This window comes from Pseudonaja textilis, chromosome 3, assembly GCF_049901715.1.
Source record: "Pseudonaja textilis isolate UNSWEBS1 chromosome 3, rPseTex1.2, whole genome shotgun sequence".
NCBI lineage: Eukaryota > Metazoa > Chordata > Lepidosauria > Squamata > Elapidae > Pseudonaja > Pseudonaja textilis.
In genome coordinates this window covers 130829364-130850716 of record NC_141992.1, presented here as the reverse complement: position 1 = coordinate 130850716, position 21353 = coordinate 130829364, and the positions used below count along the sequence as shown (strand labels likewise).

The window sequence follows — 21353 nt, the reverse complement described above, 5'->3', positions numbered from 1 at the left end:
TCCTGCTCTGATTTAATAAGATTAATGACAGAAAATTAGTCAAGACAAGTGTTTGCCTGTTTGGTTTATCCTTCTGGGGTTAATTTAGAGGAGGAAAATGTTCCTCTGTCATGTTATTTAATTAGTAATAGGCAGAAAGATTTTTTTTTCAAAAATGTTTTACTTGTATATTGAAATTATTTGTAGCTCAAAGGCCTTCTTGTCACTGCAAAGAACTAAATTAGAGTTTGTCTGACTCCTATCATTCACATTTTTCTTTGGCACTAGCAATGTTAAAATGTTCAATTATATTTCAGAAACTAAAGTTCTAACTCTTAGAACTGTTTATCTTGACAAAGTTATTTTTTTCCAGACTAATACTATGAAACATAGTCATCTGACTAAGTAGACTGCTGAGTCTGATCTTGAGAAAGCATTTTACAAATCAATAACATAAATTGTTTTATTTTATTCTTTATTTAAAAGCATAATTTCTATGTTCCATCAGGATTTTAAAGTTAAAACGACATGCAATATATAGGTAATCCTCATTTAGTGACTGCCTCATTTAGCAACCATTCACAGTTACAAGGGTGATGAAAAAGTAACTTTACATTTATGACCTAAGCAAGTCTGCAAAGCTAAAGAAAGCTGAAGTAAGGTCAAAAAAATAATTGTGGTTTCACTTAGTGACTGCTTTGCTTAACAAATAAGTTGATGGTTCCTTACTGTGGGATTATGAATGGCTGCTGTATGGTGCAGTCACTAAATCAGGAATAGCTGTATTCAAAACTGGTTTCACTTCACAAAGTAGTAAATAGGTGGATGGATAGAATTTTATTCACCTGTAACCATGTGGTTAGCTTTACGCAAATAAATTATTTATTTCTAGATCAGGATAAAAGAGATGGAACAAAGAAACACACCTCCTTTGTTCACATCTTCACTGTTATAAATACAAAAATACTTAGTACTAGTGTTACCATCCAAAGATGCCTCCCATGAACACTGCTTTATTGGATTTTGGCATATGTATGTATGTATGTATTATCTTTAAATTTCACCAACATATGAAGAGACAGGCATTCTAATTACAGGTAGTCATCAATTTACAATCATTTGCTTAGGGACTGTTCAAAGTAACAAATGACTTATAACAGTCGCACTTAACAACCGTTGTAGCATCCCACAGTCACATGAGGAAAATTTGCGCCCTTGTCAATTGGCTTGTATTGATGATGGCTGCACTATCCTGGGGTCATGTGATCATGTTTGCGACCTTCCCAATTATTGTCCGACAAGGAAAGTCAATGGGGAAAGCCAGATTCACTTAATAACCATATTATTAAGAACTCCAAGTGATTTGCTTAACAACCGTGGCAAAAAAGGTTGTAAAAGAGGGTGTGACTCACTTAGCAACTGCCTTGCTTAAAGTGGAAATTTGGATCTCAATAAGTCAAGGACTAGTTGTATCTGTGTCTGGTTTCCACAATGATCAGAAGAAAACTGGATGCAGCATGAAGACATCTGTATTGTAATATGCATACAATTACCTCTTACAAATTAGCTACTTTAACTCCCCAACCTCAAATATATTTCATGTATGGACATGCATTTCTATGTTCTTTTTTCTATATTTAAAAAGTTAATTAATTTAGCTCACTTTATTTTTAATTGAATCCTATATCCAATCCATCTCTGTCTTACATCAATTTGGACAGTTTATTGTTAACTGAAAGATATTTTCATTTCAGGTATGAGGTATTAAAAATGAATTAATTAATGGTGAAAGAAATTAGCAATGTAAATTTTTCTAATCATGCTAACATTAGGAACAGTTGAACTAAATTCCAATGGTAAGCAAACATACAGCCTGTGTTTGCATGTTTTTCAAAACATAGTCTAGTGTACAATAATGAACATAAGATTATGGCTTATTTGTTTTCTTTTCCCCAATCACTTCCTTTGTTATGTTTATCAAGAGAAATAATAGTAACCATTAAGTTTGGGGGACTTAAATAAAACAACAGCATTTAGTGATCTTGGTTTGTCTCAATAAAACAAAACATACACGAGCCACCATTTTACCTAGAAGTACAAGCTGAAAATGGAAACTAAAGCATTAAAACTTTTGGCAAGGCAGTAATATAAAAGGAAAGGAAGAAAATATGATATTGTGGTTCAGGCACATTATATTAAATGTATCAGTGATTCTCAGAATCTCATATTGGTATCGTGGGAAAAAGTATTCCTCATCCTTCTTTTTTCTAATCGAGTTTGACTTGCTTATGCATGGTCACCAGAAAAGACACAGAAGCAGAAAATGGTAAATATAATAAACCAAAATATAAACCACAGAAAGTATTCACGAAGTGAGCCTAATTTTATTATCTGAGTTAGAGAAATATTTCAGTTTTGCAATAAAACCACTGTATATAATATGCAGTATATATTGAGCTTTATTGCCTCAACATTTTTATGGCTAAATAGGATGGCAATTACTGAGGGGTGGGAGAAAAGTTGACATTACTGCGGACACTGAAAATTCAAGTCTACTGAGTGGTACTATTTACTATTCTGGTTGGTTACCAGGAAAAAAAATTGGATTTAGGGAACTGGGGAATAATACATATATATAAAAATAATACATATATATAAACAATAATTTTACTTTGATAATTAATTTACTATGATATAGTACAATCCCAAAGCAATTATATAGTTACTATATAAACTATGAAGTAGTAAATTAAGCTAATCCTACTCTTTCATACTTTCTTATCACTATCTCATAATTTTTAAATTCATTAATAACTTTTTTTTTAAATTAATGAGTGCCAAATTTTACCAGGAAGGACTATCAGACACATACTAGTTAGCTATCTCGAAACTGTTAACTGCCTTCTTTTATTCCAAATCTAGATGTGAATAATTTCACTACACTAATTTGTTTTGGGATTTTTTTTAATGGCAAAGTAGAACACAAATTCAAATAATGTTAACAAATGTGAAATATTCTGTAGAGCAGGGGTGTCCAACCTTGGCAACTTTAAGACTTGTGGACTTCAACTCCCAGAATTCCTCAGCCAGCTGGCTGAGGAATTCTGGGAGTTGAAATCCACAAGTCTTAAAGTTGCCAAGGTTGGGCAATCCTGCTGTAGAGCTTGTTTTTCCTTCTTGATTCTCTTTGAAAGTTCAAAGCACATTGTGTTTAAAGAACAGAACCTGCTTTCTAGCTATATTCCTTTTTTTTAGTACATCTGCCAGAGATTTTGCTATGTCTAAAAAAGCCTGGCAAAAGCTGTCATTCGGATTAGTCTAGATTAGCATAAAGTTTCTTACTGACAATTAACATTAACACACATCTCAAACTTTCAGAAAGGGATCATTTTAAAACCAAATAAACACTAAATGTAATTTCATAGTTGTTCATTACTATACAGCATATACATGTTTTGAGATTAGGCAGAACTTTCTTTTTCTTAGTAAAGAGTGATATGTCTTCAAACTAGAATGAAATATAATTGAAATTCAAATTTTATAAACATCAGATGAAGGAGAAAACATATATCGAAAAATGCCATAAAGTTACAATCAAATAAATGGACATGAATGAATAATCATCATGTGATATCATTGTCATTTCGGGCCTTTACTTACACAATAGTTTTACCAATGTTCTGAAATGCCTTCTCCACAAATTCACGGACACTGTGGACCTCACCAGTAGCTATGACAAAATCCTCTGGTTCACCCATCTGCAACATTAGCCACATTGCCTGTGAAAAGAAAAGTAAATTCCGGTTAGTCACCAGGATAGAAATCAAGAATCTGTGAGTTCTAGTATGACCTTAGCTACAAAAAGCTGGTTAAGTGACTTTGGGTCACTTATTCTCTCTCAGCCCAACTCACCGCACAGAGTTGGTTTTGTGGGGGAAAATAGGAGGAGGAAGGAGTATTAGATATGTTTGCCACTTGAATTATTTACACGGGAAACAATAATAATCAAATGGGGCATAAATAAAATAAAATAAATAAAATTTTCTTAATCTTCTTTGGCACTTTATATTGTAAAATAGCCAAATCTGATTCTAATGGACAGGTTCAGATCCTTTTCTTGGCAACAACATGGAAGTGGCTTCTAGGACTTTTTCCCCCTTTACTTCTCAGTTTAACATCTTACCTGCATACTTATATTATTCCACTTTGGAATAAGCAATGATATACAAAGCAGAAAAAAGAAGTAAAAAATAGTAAGCAAAGACATTAAGATATATTTTTGTTGTTTTCAACCATTTAGTCGTGTCCGACTTTGGTGATTTTATAGGAAAGGGCTCTCCATGCTACCCTATCAAGCACAGCTTCTTTCAAGTGTTGTATGTTCAACTTTACATCAGATTTGATGTTATCAAGCCAGCGTGTTCTTTGCTTGCCCCTTCTTCTTTGTCCACTAACAATTCCTAACATCATCGCCTTCTCCAATGAATTTGTAAGCATAACATGGGCAAATTAAATCAGACATAGTCTTATTTATTTATTAAAGTATATGGATTTCATTTTTATATTCCCTATCCAACAATCTGAAATCTAGGTCCTTCTAGTTTTACAGACGTACAACACATCCATTCTTACATTTCATTTGGTAATGCCTGCTCTTTTAATCTTACTCTTTTTGCATTCTATATGCAGTAGTTATTATTTTAAAGGCCAATTATAGCTTTAGCCTACTGTGGTTTTCATTTATAGAGGTGGTGTAGTGTTTTTTGTCCCAAAGGTGCTTTTCTAAAAGACAACTGGATTTTCTTGGTTTTTTTTTTCCCACTGAAAACATTTCATTTCTCATTCAAGAAGCTTCTTGAGTTCTGATTCTTGGATGAGAAATGAAATGTTTTCAAGGAAAAACACCCCAAGAAAGTCCAGTTGCCTTTTGGAAAAGCACCTTCAGAACAACCATGACCTGGATGATCTAGAATCCCCATAGACACTGTTTGTATCTGTAAACCAACTACAATTCATGAGTTTTGGGACAACAGATCAATTTCATAAATGAACAAATCATAACATTCTTGCAAAAGTAAGATCACTCTTGTCATAATATGACTAATATGTCCCAAACTTAAAACCCAATTCTATTCAGGCTTTCTTATGCTGTTCTAAATAAGTTAGAATCTTTAGCCTGCAACTCACCAATGGAGAGGTCAATGTAAAGTACTGATACACAGACTGTATTTGCAAAATATTACTTAGTTTATATTAGAGGAAGAAATAGATGGGTTCTTAATTTTTTTTTTCACAAATTATATATCTCACTGCAATATACGAACACTTATCTGTATTATATATTTAATTTATCCCAAATTTATCATCAATAGTCATGTAAAGATAAAAGTTTTAACCTTTCTGGAAAACCAGAAGTTTATCCATAAGCGTATTCAATTGTTCAGAAATAACTGTTTGTTTATTTTCTACCAACAGTGCTAGTTGCCCTTGTAATCTGGGACATAACAAAGTGGACAAACTGTGAGCGGAACAGATGGTAATGTTCCAGGGACAAATATACCATTTGTTATGGACAAATGGACCATCAGAGTAGTGCCTTCTGAGCATACTGAAAATCAAATCAGATTGATGTAACCTCTAAGTGCTAAACAACATAAATTCTTCATTCTATTAGGGGTTTTTTTGTTCTTCCAATGGCATTTCCCTTTGAATATTTTTTACATACAGTTGTTATGCAGTTTAAGAACACTTACACTTTGAGATTCACTTTGCCCAAATAGCGTGGAATTTCTTTCATCAATTATGACTTATAACTATCTATTTCAATTACCAAAAATAAAAGTCGTTGTTATAGTCATAAACATATAGGATAAAAAAAAGATGTTTTATAATGAACAAAAGATGGACGGCTATATCCAGGTTTTAAATAAATAAATGCAAATATCCATTATAAGGCACATACAGCTTCACCTATTTTATTCAGCTGGACCTGTTGGTATAAATGTGGTTTCAGTACTAAACAGTTAATACAGAGAAAACAAAGAAGAGTAATTATAACAATAAATATCTTCAGCATCCCACAGTAGGTTAGTAACTGAGCCTGGAACAGAACTTCGGGTTTCTAGACTCCCAGTCTAGTACTCAATCAACCAGACCACACTGCTATATATCTGGAAAAAAACTTACTGCTGCTAAGTCCATTCAAAATGAATGAAATATTTTTAATCCCTTTGTGAAAGAAACAGAGAGCTACCTGTAAAGTTGAATTCCTTTTTAATAAATAATCAGCATGCAAACACAATAATTCAAACTATCCCCATATGGTATAAAGGGGCTGTTATCTTGTAGGATAACCCACAATGCTATTTGCATTGACCTCGTCACATCACATTTAAAGAAAACAACTTTAGTAGGTCCCCAGATGCTAGTGGATACTCTGCAAATCAGATTAATGTAAGCTCTGGGACAGCTCAGTTACTTTTGGTAAATACCACCTGAACTGTTCAGATTCCACTCCCATTCATCAAATCGAAACTATATACTAAATACAGGTATGCTCATACAAGTATTGTAGTTGCAAGTCAATTTTACAATTAAAAACTAAAGCTTGAGCTTAGTAGTATCTTCCAGTTCTGCAGCTGAACTAGTAGTTTGGATGCAGTTAATAACTGAATAAATATATGGGATGTCTTTATATTTGTATTCTATGTCAGATGTGATATCTTAGCCATTTCTTATTAGGAAACAATATCTTTGATTTTATTCTAATTAATGTACATGCTTAATTAAGAGTTTTCAACTGGAAGGTAAAATTTAAACTTGACATACACATGTCTTTGAAAGGCAGCTTTAATTCTAAACTCTTACTGTTTCTTCATTTATACATAGATGTTTTTAGATGCACAAAAGGTAGAATAAGCTAACATTTAAAGATACACTTCCTAGATTACAGTGGATATCTTGATCATCTTATTATATACTGTACTTTCGTATTTGCAAGAGATGTTCTCATGCTTTGAAGAAAACCTCTAATAATTATCAATGGAAAATGCAGAAATACTATAAGCCTAAAGGCTAATATCTAATTTTCTCCAAATATGATTTAAATTAATATAATACCAAATTCAGGTCATACAATAACTTTTCATTATTTCTTACTAACATCATTGTTCATTATGTGTATACAGTGGTGCAGTAATATGTGCTGCATTACCTGGTTCATAAAATAGTAAAGCCATAAAGATTACATAGTTGACATATAAGGTTATTAATCACTCCAGCAACTTTCATATTCTATAATTTACTGCATTATACCCAACATATTAAAACCCTTCAAGATAAAATTTCTAAAGCATATCAGTGCGACTCACCATATACAAGACTGCAATGTATGAATAAATAATTTCTGTGTGATGTTCTATACATTTCTGATGTAAATTTCTGATGTGTACTATACATTTCTGATGTGTTCCAATGCTCTTTTAACTTTGTATCAAATGCATAATAAACAATAAAATTTATCAAATATTATATAATTAATAAATGTTTAGCTTAAGCTAGAGTTGCTAATTCAAGCATATTTAAATATATAGTTTCATAGCTTCAACTTTGATTTATCTTTTTACAATTGCTTATTTTACAATATAGTTACTGACCATGAATATATATAGTTACGTCTTATTAAAAAAGAAGGGATAAAATATAATAATAATAACAACAGCAGCAGCAGCAAATAGTTAGGAAACCAGTTATGTAGAAATGCGTGCGCTTTCCTACTCAGTTATCAAACATCACGAGTTTGCTCTTCCCATCTACACTAAACAATTGATTCTTGAGTCATTCATTTTTGAGTTGATATTGTAGCAAGTTCAGGATTAGACTAAACACAAACAAGAAATACTGCAACTGTTATGGAATTGATTACTGGTTTGATAAAGGAAAAAAATCTTTGTTTAAACTTCAATGGAGTATTATGAATAATCACTGATTGCAAATATAGAACATATGACATGCTAAATTAGAAGATAAATGGTCCTGTGTGCAGTGTGATAATGTTGCTTTAATTGCTGCAAAGCTTCAGCCTAGTGGATCCCATCATAATGCTAGACCATGTCCAGAACACAAAGGCCTCTGTGCAATAGGTATTCATCCGTTCATCTCTTTATACAGCTGTGGAGTGTTTTGGTCCATTTGTTCTCTGATGGGGCTGCGCAACTGAGCTAAAAGTTCAGCAATTCTCACCTTCCTGTTCACATGCTGAACACTGTGACCCGTGACATGGCTAGGCCTCAATCTGTGATAAAATTCACCGCTTGACTTTGGCTGCCTTTTAACTATCATGAGGTTACACAGTAAAGGCAAAGACAGAATTTTGTAAAAGTTATTAACAAAATAATCCAATAGAACACTAGACTTTTATGAATACATAGTTCTCCAAGTGGTTTTCTTATCTGTAATATTATATCATTGTTAAACTTGATGATAGATTAGTGATAATAACAGAAAGTAAAATAAATCCATAGACCAGCTGAATTTATCTCTGGACTTCAACAGCGAAATTGCCTCTTTAATGCTTGAGATTTTTCAAGAATTCCAAATATGAGTTTGTAATCTTGTATGGGGAAGTAGACAAAATCCAACTGTGGTGTGAAGTCCATAGCTCATTTTTCATATGTGACCCCATTAATTTTTGATTCACAGCAATGAATACTATGTAGGCATATGGGCATATAATATGTCTATCATATGGGCATTTTCATAATTATTTTCTTGCATTTATGGTTTGCATGCAAATCAGAAATAGGTTCTCAACACTTTTTGAAAGATGTAATAACATAGCCACAATGATGATCAAAGGCAAGATTTTTAAACTTACAACATGGATCCCAGGCTTGATTTGTAAACAAATAAATGGAAAATAAAATGAGCATGGGAATTCATTGCTGACATTCTGTTAACAGAATAAGTTGTTATGCCAAGGATATTACACTAGTATTCCTGGCTAAGTTTGGCAGTTGAAATGGTTTGATGTCAGCAGATAAGTCAGCATTCATATAGGCTAACACCCTTGTAGAAATAACCTGTTTTCTCTCCCTCTCTCCCTCCCTCTCTATGTAACATTTCAAGCAACTGTAGCTATGTCTCACCAATCTAGTATACCAACCAAAACTTATTAACTGTGCTGTCATCCATTAATGCAACTCTTGTTAATCAAGGCTCACTTTAACTACATTTCTTGCCTCCTTACCATAAAGGAAGCATTTATGTGGTCATGGTAGCAAGATCGACCTGCACAGTGTCTTGACTGTGGTATAAACCTTGTGAAACCTTGCAATTGTTCATTTCCTCAATTATTTCTAATTCTTTGTGACCCAGGATTATTTGTCAGTGCTTGTTTCTTTGACTTGCAGAAACTTATACTTGTGTCATCAGAGATAGTATCTATAGTAGAGCAGATTCTGTTATACTATCACATTGATCATGATACAATATTTAGAAATAGCAGTGGACACCATCATTTTAATGATGGTATTAATCTCATTTACAAGTATATGAACTTCCATGACTGGAGCATGGAAAGTAAAGATCAATATCTGAGAGAAATGAAATATAAAAATTATAGCCAGTCATACTGTAATTGCTTCATTATTTACAAACGGTTTTGTAATCACACAGACTTTTTAATCTTATGTTTTCTGCTCATAAAAAGTAATTTTAAAACCACGTCTATCCATATTACTGGAACTAGTTAAAAATTGTAATGAATGTTCCCTGTTGCGATTTATCTTTGAAATGCATTGCTCAAGATAAGCCAGTTAAAGACCAATGACACAGTATAACAGAAAAATTGGAATGTTTTCCAGTATTTTTGAAATTATATGGGACGTTATGCTATTAGATTTGGTTATATGGCTACCACCAAAGTAGATATGGGAATAAAGGTTTTTTGTTAGGTGCCATCCCTTTCTGGTTTCAGGTAAGAGGTTTATTTGTAAATAATGACATATCTCCTATACAAGTTCTAAGAGAATGAAGTACCCTTGTCCTTAAAGGCCTGGGAGCCCTGATCAGTAGCTTTAGCTAGAAATATTAAACAAATGATAAGCCTTTATTTCCTCTTTTATACCTGTCTTATATCTGCTCTATGGAAATAATTCCCTCTAACCCTCTCAATTAGCTTCTTCACTTACAGTATGTACTTGCCAAATAGATAAGCTGAAACATATTTTCCTACAAATAATTATATTTTTTCCTGTCAGTAACCTGCTTTAAATATGGCCATTGGGCTCAGAACAACAGTTCTGCTCTTGTAAAAATAAAAAGTTTTGGGGGACCTCAATGGAAGGGAAACCAATGCAGTTTCTTAGCATGCTCTAATGCTCAGGAAGGACAATACTAAACAAACCATAGTAGTTTTTTTTTCTCCTTGTAAAACTCCCTGGACTATGTAATTCAATAACCGGCAATAGAAGAATATGCTTAAGAATAGAGGCAGTATGAACTCTGAGAAACATTTGCCCTTAATTCATTCTAAAATTTTCATCTTTTGCTTCGAGTGAATGCACAATGCCCCTACTGTATTATCAAACATAAATTCAATGTTGTCTTCTTCCTGGTATCAGTGAGTGTCAAATTATTGTTTCTTCAACATACAAAAGTATTTGTGGAAGGCTTTATTTCTGATCTTTAGAAATTTTTGCCAGAGGCAAAATGAAACAGAAAGCTGTTTGTTGGGAAAGTTCACTGACAAAAGGAGTTTAATATATATGTCACCCTTCATTTTTTTCTTCTTCTTTTTTTCTTGTAAAAGTTCAGAATGATTTTTTATACAGGTGTTTTGTGTGCATATATGCGTGGATGGGTGGTGTATCCTCTTCTGAAACCATGGTGTATAGATAGTCCTCAACTTATGACCACAATTCAGTCAAAAATTTGTGTTGCTAAATGAGACAGTTTTTTTAGTGAGTTGGTCCCATTTTATGACCTTTGTTGCCACAGTTATTAAGTGAATCACTGCAGTTGTTAAGTTAATGAAATGGTTAAGTGAATCTGGCTTCCCTTATTGACTTTCCTTGTCAGACGGTTGCAAAAGGTGATCTTATAACCTCGGGATGCTGCAACCGTCTTAAATACGAGACAGTTGCCAAGCATCCAAATTTTGATCCTATGACCATGGGGATGCTGCAACAGTCATAAAGCAGTGTGAAAAACAGTCAAATGCCACTTTTTTCAATGCTGTTATAACTTCAAATGAAGTTGGTCACTAAACGAAAGTTGTAAGTTGAGGACTACCTGTAATAGCTTTTTAAAAATGTTTCCTATAAAATTTAATATGCTTAAGGAATTAAAAGAAGTCTAGGTGAAGAATTGAATCTTAATCTTATTTTAAGATTTATTTTAAAACTGTACTTTTGAAACAAATCAGCACTGTTTATTTAAAAAAAGATGATTCTGAAAGATGCTGATGATAAAGAAAGCAGAGTACTCTTAAAACAGTAGTATTGGAAAGAATTAATGTGTGATGCACTTATTTACCAGACTATTGTCACATATTCTATATCCATTAAAGAATATCTATACTTTCTGAAGTCTTAACTGTTAAGAGACTGTAGCTATAGCTGTCCTGTTTAGTTGCCATACCAATAGTGAATCGTCCATCTACTAATTATCAATAACAATTCATGAAAAGATTTCAAGGTAATACATAGCCTAAAGAATTTTGTACCTTAAGTAGATGTACCTGGCCCCATTCTTGACTAAGCTTTTAGGAAACTTTTAGGAAACGTTCTATTCCAGTAAGCTGCACTCAATTGTCTATTTTGATTGATTTTGACGGATCTCTTTTACTTCAATGTCTACTCGCTTTGTGCTTACTGTGTTTTTAATATTAAAAATAGAAAAGAGGAGCATAATTTGCTTTCATAAATAAGGCTGCGATCAAACCTGCTCTATATGAAGATTTAACTGAAAGAAGCATCTGAATATGTCACAGAGAAAGATCATGACATCAATTTACTGAAAAACCAAAATGTAAACAACATCAGAAACCTGAAGCAGAAGGATTTTTGATGCTTGGAAAATCATGACCATCAAGAAGAATCAATACACAATCTTCTTTCTTGAAATCTTTGTTGCTAAACCAAACTATTATTGTTATTATTATTATTTCCAAAAATATGAAGAATGATTCCAAGTTTTACCCTACATGAAATTCAGAAGAAATATTTTTAAAGAATCAACTTGCATAGTTTTCAAGTATTAATTTTCTCATATTATTTTCTCTTATATACAAATAAAGCACAAATATTCTATTTTTTAAAAAATCCAAAAACCTCAAAAGCAGCCACCCTATTTAATCAACTTAATCACTGTATGAGTGAAGGGTGGTACCCAGAATGTGGTTAGACTTGGCAGACATTGGAATGAATGCTAGGAAAGGACTAGTCAAAGGCCATGTTTTCTTTTTTTTTTTTCTTTTTACAAAGAACCTTAGTCAACTTTCAAGGGAAGTATTGGTTTGTTGCTATAACAACTTAATCCCTTTAAAGCCATTCATCATGCAGGGTGTATTGATCACCATGATGCAAGAGCTGGGTGGCTGATTTGCTTGGTTCAGATTAAGGTATTCATGCAATGCTGTCTCAATTCTTAAAAGAAAATAGGATTAACCATGTACTTTGCACAAAGAGACCATCTCAATTTCAACCAGGAAGCATTATGGTTAATATAAAGGAAACAAAAAAGGAAAAAAGAAAGCACTTCAGCATCACTTGTAAATATATGGAGTTTAAATGAATATGTCTCATAAATATGCATACAGTATTCAAAACACAGACTGTGATGAAATTTTAAGGCTGAATACATAGGATACATATAGGATAAAGAAAGAATACTTAGGCTACAATTGTATTTATGAAACATGAACTCACCAAAAATTGTATATGCACTTTTTCTTTAATCACTCAAACAGTTCAATTAATAAAACGGGTTTCAAATGAGTTGAATTCATAAAACAAATGCTTCATTCGCTTTCAGGTTACAGAAGCACGTAGGCAGACCAGGACGTTCACTGGAACTACAATATGGTATTTTTTTCCTTTTCAATCTAGAGTTCTGACTAGAGGCAAAAAGTGGTCAGGCTCAAATTGTCCTACTTTAGACACATTATGCAAAGACTCCAGTTTTGATTGAGAGACCTCCTGCTTTGATACACTTGATAAGGCAGGAGAGACACCACCTGTCCAGAATGCCCACGCCCCACCCCATCCTCATTGGATTGATGGGCCAATGGTTTATGCCAGCGGGGAAATTCCATAAAAGAGGAGGGAAGCAAAGCCAGAGCATTTCACCACTGCCTGGAATATTACATTGTGTGCATACAAAACCAGGGCACTGTCATTCTGTATTAAGATAGGAATTCCTAGATTGGCACAAGAATATTATGGATATAAAAAAAGTTTACACACTTCAGTTAAAAAGCCAGGTTTTGGAGATGTAAAAAAAAATAAAAATCAGACCAAGATTTTTCTCCACCTTTCTCCAACATAAGCTGTACAATTCACAACTTCACAACCATGTTACTGTATGTTTTTATTGTTATTTTTCTTCCCCAGAGATTTCAATTTGTTTTTCAATTGAATTGCACAGCTTATATGCTATATTAAAAGTGGAAAAAAATTCTGAAGTGATTTATCTTGGTATGATTTTTTTTTTAACTTCTCCAAAACCCTGCTTTTTAACAGAGGTGTATAGACTTTCTCTATCCACTGTATATAATTTAGATTGCAGGTGAAAGTTTTCATTGTGACTCTATTTTATTTAATTTGCCTAGGAAAAAAAAGCTTCAGCTGACACCATAATTGACTAATTATTCAATTCATGTTGAAACTTGCTGTCAAATGCTACATCAGTTTTCATACATTATAGTCAAAGTGGTTATAGTGTTAGATTGTACTAGAAAGGCTGAGATTTAGGTTCCTGCTCAGTTTGTCTTACAAGGTTGTTGTGAGGAATAAGTCATCTTGGGCATATCATCTTGAAAAAGGGGATACAGGTAGTCCTTGACTTATAACAGTGACCATTCAAAGTTACAACACTGGAAAAAGTAACATATGGCCCTTTTCACACTTTGAACAATTGCAGCATCTGATCACATGACCAAAATTCAGACATGTAGCAATTGATTCATGTTTATGATGGTTGCAGTGTCCGGGGAATCATGTGAGCACCTTCGGCGACCTTCTGACAAGCAAAGGCTATGAGGAAGCCAGATTCACTTAACAACCATGGTAACATAACAGCTACAGTGATGTACTTAACTGTGGCAAAAAGGGTCGTAAAACGGGACAAAATTCACTTACCAAATGTTTCGCTTAGCAACAAAAATTTTGGGCTCAATTATGGCTGTAAGTCAAGGACTATCTGTATTCTGTCTTGATACCTGGGAATTCCTGAAGAGTCTGGGACTCCAGGGCATGAGGCAAACTCTATCTACCTCTGATAGGTCACCTGACCGAGCTATTAAAGCATAAGACTTTATCAGCAGTCAGAATGTTATGAGCAGCTTTAAACGATGTGTTTAAACATACTTATCAGTGCCTCATGAAGTCTGTTTGATCAAAGTTTATGTGAAGCTCATATAAACTTTAAGAAACCTCTAAAAGTAATGATGGGGTAATATTTTGACTAATTAAAATATTATGAAGTGAGCAAATGTCCACATTCTTCCAAACCAAAACTGGTTTCCTGGAGCCAGACCTAAAAATCTGATCATTACTTTGCAGCAAAGTACTGCTCCTAATTACAACACTAGCATTTAGGGGATGAGATTCTTCTGAGGAAGATCATAGATGCCTAACCCACTTCACAGCTTTGTTAAGATGCTAAAATAAAGAAAACCTCCCTGAAAATTTCCTTTAGCTTCTGGAGGAAAGACAGGATAGATTAATCTATCAAGTATTTAGAATATGTATATATTTAAACAAAAAAGTTTGCATTTTTTTAAAAATGCCAAATAAGAGAGATCTCCTTTTATATTTGATATAATTGATAGGAGGAGTATACATTATTTTTAAAACATATGTTCATAATACATCTGGAATATAGTAAACTATATTTTGAAAGGGAATTTGGTACTAAAGATGTATTTTCATTTGATAAAGAATGAAGATATATAAAAATGTGCAGCTATTATTTCTGAACTGTATTCTCATCAATTTTATTTGTACAATGATAGATTTGTTCTTACTAAACCACTTAAGTCTAGATTATTTTGAAGTAAGGCAGATTCATGTCTTCATTTTGCCCTGGGTAGTTTGTAACAGATTTCGTGAAAAGAAAAAAAAGAAAAAATCCCCCCTGAGATGTGGGAGTATCCTCTGCGGTTGAAAAATAATACCCTTAAACATTTAAATCAACTTTATCCCAGAAGGAACAAGGACATGTCTGTTAGAAGTCTTCCATGAGTAACGAAATTAAGTAAAAGTAAAGTATTGCAGGATTGTGTAAAGTAAAAAGTATTGCAGGATTGTGTAAAGTAAAAAGCATTGCAGGATTGTGCTCTGAGAAACAAACATTTGCCATAATACAACTCAATATGCCCATACATTTACATCAAATTATACAACTGCTAATGAACAGTTAAACCTTCTCATTCAGTATCTTTAACTTAAAGCAACACAGGGGAAAGGCACTGGAGTGAAACAAGATCCATTATTTTCTTGGACTGCTCCTTCCATTTATCTGATGTATCCCACACAAACAGTGTAAATCAGACCTCCCTTGAATTCCACTTTTCCACTGCAACTCTTCCCAGTCCCCGTGGTGAACCCCTGAGTCAAGCCAGATGGGATTGGTAGAGGGATGTCAAGGAAGTGCTGAAAAGGTGGCTTGGGTCTCTGGCAGATAGTTTGGAGCTAGTTTCTCAACAAATCTCTGGGGGCTCTTGTTTTGCAATTTCTCAGGAATGTTTAATTCTCCTCATCCCTTCCCGGAGTCTCTCTGGAGGGGTCATGGAGGCCTGTGACATCCCTGGAGGGCACTGCCTAACTAAATTAGCATGAGATAACTTCGGACTGTCTTCCAAACAAGAAAATAGAAGGGAGAGAATTTCATTAAAAGCAGAAGTCTGGGGGATCCAAGTTAATCCCAGCCCTGAGCAGCAGCAGAAAAGTTTTGTGTTTATATATGACTTCAGTCTCTGTTAGAGTTCACTGCCTATAATATAAAGCTGCGTTAAGTGCACGACTTGACCTCAGTTGACCAAATTTTGGTTTTATAATAAAGACAAAAGTGAGTTTGGTGGCTTTAAAGAGTTTGATTAGCAGCTGTTCAGCCTATTTGTGTGTCATTCTGTCAAGTGCAGATATCCAATGGCGAAAGATAAACATTTTCAGTGCTTCAGTCTTATATGAGCTTTTAGAACAGGAAACATGAGCAGTTTAATATGCAGGCCTATTAGAACTCATATATACAATTGCAGATTTCAGTTTTCATTAGTAAAGCAAATACAATATACCTCCAAAACTCACATGGACAATTCAAACAGGCACTTTTATGCCCTATATGTGGAAAATAAACCTGTTCTCAGAAGTATGAAAATCCTAAAGTGATTTTATTCCAAACTCTTAGTACAGAACATTTTTCAGTACAGCAAAATACAATATCCAATTTTAAAAATATCTTAAAATAAAATACAGTATTTTTTAAAAAAAATAGCAAGTCAAAAACCTTATTACACTCCAAGAAAAAATAATTAAAGTTACTGTCCAGTGTGGACAAAGGCTTAAGGACAGTAAAGAATATTTGTTGCTAGAAAGCATATTTTGTTTATTTATTCATTTTTTACTAGCCTTTCTGAGGAAGAAACCTGCAGTTGAGAAAGAAGACTTCTGAATTTCTCATTATTGTTGATGTATGACCCACAAATAGAAGTGAGATGTAGAGGGGAACCTATCATGTTTCAGATATTCTGAGAAGTAAGCTTCCTTATTACTGGGCCTGCTGGGAGTTATAGCCCAACGACAACTCTCTGTAATAAAATACTCAGCAGAGGAAAAAATTTTCTGAGTAGCACAGGATTTCTACTTTCATTCATTTCTAACTAGTACTTGGATTGCACTCTTGCTTGTTCCTAATAGAAATGTAGGATCATAGCACAAGAGATATGTAGTGCTTATTATCCAAGTGTTGCATGCATATTCAAGAACAATGAACTCGTATACATTTCTCTAAGGTTATGATGATGTAATTTAATTTTAATTTAGAGGTTATGTTACCTCTAACAGATCTATAGCAGTATACATAAAAGTAGCCCATGTACAATAGAATTTTAATTAATTTTAGTTAATTGTATTTTCTTTCTCTGAAAATTTTGTCATATCTTTTTCAGATTGGATTGGATGTAGTTCTCATACACAACGTGTTGTAACAAGTATTTATAGTCTAAACAAAAACAAATCCTACTTTAAAAAAAATCTCAGGGAAGAACAAACTGGATCCAGTCTTCTTTTCCTTATTCCCATGCCCTACTATTTCTGATGTGTGGATTTGGGAAACATTCCTATTCTAAATGTTTGTTTTCTAAACCTTACTAAACCAGAGATAAATATTCCAAAGTACAGTGATAACTTTTGAGAGAAAGATCATTACCATTTAGGCTCATCGCCTGAGTACTCTTCACACACTCTGCTTTCTTGTTCTGAATCAGACACAGACTCAGAAATATTCAGGAAGTATCAGTTTTTTGGGAAGCAAGGGGTAGTTGCTGCACAGGCTCCATCTTAATTATTTCCTGGAGGGCTGTCTGAGGACATTTTTCATCTTAAGTTAACTACTCAATGTTCTCTGTCTTATTTCCACTAGGCAACCCCTATAAGTCATTTTAATTAAGTATGTGAGTTGTTAAATTGCATAAGACTTAGCAGAAAAAAAGTATTTGAGTTAAGATAGCAAACAGCATCAGTACATCATATTTAAAAAAACATTTACTATCTATTATACTCCATTGGACACTCTCTATCATTAAACAAAGCTGGTTTTTAAAATTAACTTCAATAGTTTTGGTAATTACAAAAGTAATAATTTCTGGCCTTGTTTAAGTTGCATATTTTGCAATGTACCATTTTTCTTTTTTGTTCTGCCCCATGCGATCCATTTGCTGTCTTATCTGCATGTGAAAACATTATGAATCTATAAAAGATAATGACGCTTTTCTCTTCCATCCCCCGCTTCATTAAAAATAAAGAAGAGGTTTACAATTGATATATTTAGTGTTAAATCACATACAGGTAGTCCTTGAGTTATGATGGTAATTGGGATTGGAATTTCCACCCCTAAGCGATGCAATCATTAACGTGCAACATCATGTGACTGCATCACTTAGTGACAGCAGTCCCTGTTGCCTTCACTAAGTGAGAATGGTGGATCATTAAGTGAGAATCTCCTCACAACTTTCTACTAATTTCTCAAAACCAGTCAGTAGTTTGAAGCCAGCAGAAAGTTGCAAGTCACAGGTGGCAAGAAAGTAGGCTGACAAGAGGGATAAGAGGCTTCTGCCAGGAGGGAGAGGGAGTGAGGGGACACGTGGATGGTGGGAGAGGCATGGCACAGGCTGGCTCATAAGTGGTAGGGGAGACACAGCGGTAGGGCTTTGGATAGCTGCTGCCAAGGTGAGGAAGGATGAGTGAGTGGTCATGACTGCAGTGAAGCTTGAGGGTGTGTGGGTGAGGGAGAGTAATCTTGCACACACAGCATTATCATCATATTCACAACTTGATGAAAAAAGGCCCTCAACGTGTAGTCCTTAATGGAATTATGTCTACATGAAGGAAAGCACGCAGTAGAGTACCTCAAGGCTCTGTTTTAGGCCTATTATGGGTAATCCTAAACTTACCACAGTTCATTTAGTGACTGAGGAATATAAGGGGAAAAATTCTGCCTCTGCCTATCAGCATCCATCAGTATTCATCTGGCTAGCATCCTGTCAGCGTGTGAGAGAGTTGAGGTTTGTTTGGAAACGGAAACAAAATTTGCTGAGTGAGCAAGGAGCCTGGGTGTGGCTTAGCTCAACTGTTCTGTACTAAAGCTGCTTGGTGCTGCGAAAGTAAAATTGAAACTAAAACTCCTCTCCTCTGCTTATATTTTGCATTTGGAACAGATTTCTTTTCAGGTGGGGAAGGGGAGTAGAACTCCTTAGCATCAGAGTGTGTTAATAATAATATAAGAAATACTAATGTTTAGATGGTCATTTCGAAAAATCATTTCTTAGTGAGCACCTAGAAGCCAAGGGGAACATAGGTGCCAAATTTCAAGTTTGTAGTTTGTAATTTCAAGTTTTTCAAGCTTTATGGTTCTGGAGATTTTGTGATGATGTGTGAGTAGTATTTCGCTTTTATATAGAGAGAGATATAATATATAATAGTGTATACTTTAATAATATTATTGAATTTTTGATTAAGATATGTTGTAGGTTATACTTGTGTCATGGATTACTGGAAAGCATAAACCAGGAAAGCACAAAGCAGCCCCAAAAAAAAAAAATCAAGTCCCTTGTGAACCATTACTTGAACGGAAAATCCACTCAATGTAAATTCTACCTTGTCAATCTAAAAATCTATAATTTTGCTAATATAAACACATGCTCCATAGGATCTTTTGTATAAGCCATCAATCTCTCTTTAATCAAATTTTCTAGCTCTTGATGTGGAAAGCTATTATATATAACCTTATCATAGGCCTTATACAGTAATCATCTCATACAGTCTGTAGAGTTGATGAATACAACTAATTTGTTTAAAAATGTGAGGGTAATTGTTTAGTATAACTTAAGAAATCCTTCTCTTGTAACAAGAAAATATAAAAAATGTCAGGCTAGCAGTGGAAATAGTGTAGTTAAAAAAGAAGAGGAATAAGAGTAAATGAAACAGACTTAATACAAAAATGAGAGTGAGAATGCAAAAGAAAGAGAATGAGGACAACTTAGTTTGAGAGTGAATGAATATCATGAGCAGCAAAATATATATGAAGGAAGAGTTAAAGAGAATAGAATAGAATAAAATTCTTTATTGGGCAGGTGTGATTGGACACACAAGGAATTTGAAAAGATACATTCGTCAAGAGTCAAGAATCATAAGGTAGGACACTTAATAATAGTCATACGGCACAATAAGCAATCGAATCATACTAGGAAACAGTCAATATAAATTGTAAATATACAAGCGACAAAGTTACAGTCATACAGTCACAACTGGGAGGGAATGGGTGATAAGGAGTGATGAGCAGATTAACAATAATAGTAATGCAGACTTTGTAAATAGTTAGACAGTGTTGTGGGAATTAGTTGTTTAGCAGAGTGATGGCCTTCAGGAAAAATTGTGTCTAGTTGTTCTGGTGTGCAGTGCTCAGGAATCGCCAACCTTTTGGACCTCAGGGACCACCAAACTCATAATTTTAAAACCTGCAGACCACTAATATGAATCCAGCATGCTGCTCACTGAAGTGCCTGGACTCCCACTGATGGGATGAGGTTCTTCAGGCATTTAGCTTGGCTGCTTGTTTCTGCAATCTTAAACCTCAAAGAGTCATTTGGATCTGTTTCCCACAGAAAACAAAACACTGGAATCTCTCATTTCTCTTTCCCTCCTTCCCTCTCATATCTCTCTCTCTTTCCTCCCTCTGTCCCCAGGGGTGGGGAAAAAGGAACCTCTGAACTGGTGCTGGGTGGTAGGAATCTGATGTCCGGAGGCTTACGAGCCACATGCTAAAGATCAGGTGGCTGGTGGGGAGGTGGGGCAACAGGGATGATACCAGTGGTGAATGGACTGATGCACGTGGGAGATCGTGGTATTGAAGCCCTTCCCGGGTGTTCCCTGGCCTGCGAGCGGGTGAGGGTCGGGGGAAATGAATCTCTGAACTGGTGTTGCCTCCTGCTTCCTGCCTACGTGCATCGAGGATGTCGAGAAGCTGCCAGCGATGCCCTCAGGTGAATATGTTGGGAGGGGGAGGTTCAACCCCTCCCTTCAGGAGCCACAAAGCATTGCCACCCCTCTGGCAGCTGCCAAGCTTCCTCCTTCCTGCTGAGTGCATTCTGGCAGGGAGGAAAAGAAGCACAGTTGGAGGTGGCTTGGTGAGTGCCAGAGGGGCGGCGAGTGCTTTGTGGCTCCTGAGGAGAGGGATTGAGCCTCCCCCCACAACATCTTCACCTGAGGCCATCATGGCAGCCGAGTCCTGCAGCTCAAGAGATCTGTGCTCTTCCCGTTGCTGCTCGGCCTCCTCGATGTGCAGAGTCAGGAGGCAGTAGCAATGACATGGGTTTGCTAGGGAGACTGCAGGATTGCCTCAGCTCCCTGCCAGCCATCTGGTCTTCAGCACATGGC

General features: G+C 34.8%; 1 protein-coding gene across 3 annotated transcripts in view; it reads right to left on the bottom strand.

The window, feature by feature from the left end:
- GMDS (GDP-mannose 4,6-dehydratase) overlaps positions 1-21353 on the bottom strand; it is a 262026-nt gene that overhangs the window by 76697 nt on the left and 163976 nt on the right. For all 3 annotated transcript variants that reach the window (XM_087930773.1, XM_026715076.2, XM_026715077.2), the window contains one exon: positions 3640-3758. In XM_087930773.1, coding sequence (XP_087786899.1) covers positions 3640-3758 — 119 coding nt within the window. The remainder of the gene's footprint in view (positions 1-3639; positions 3759-21353) is intronic.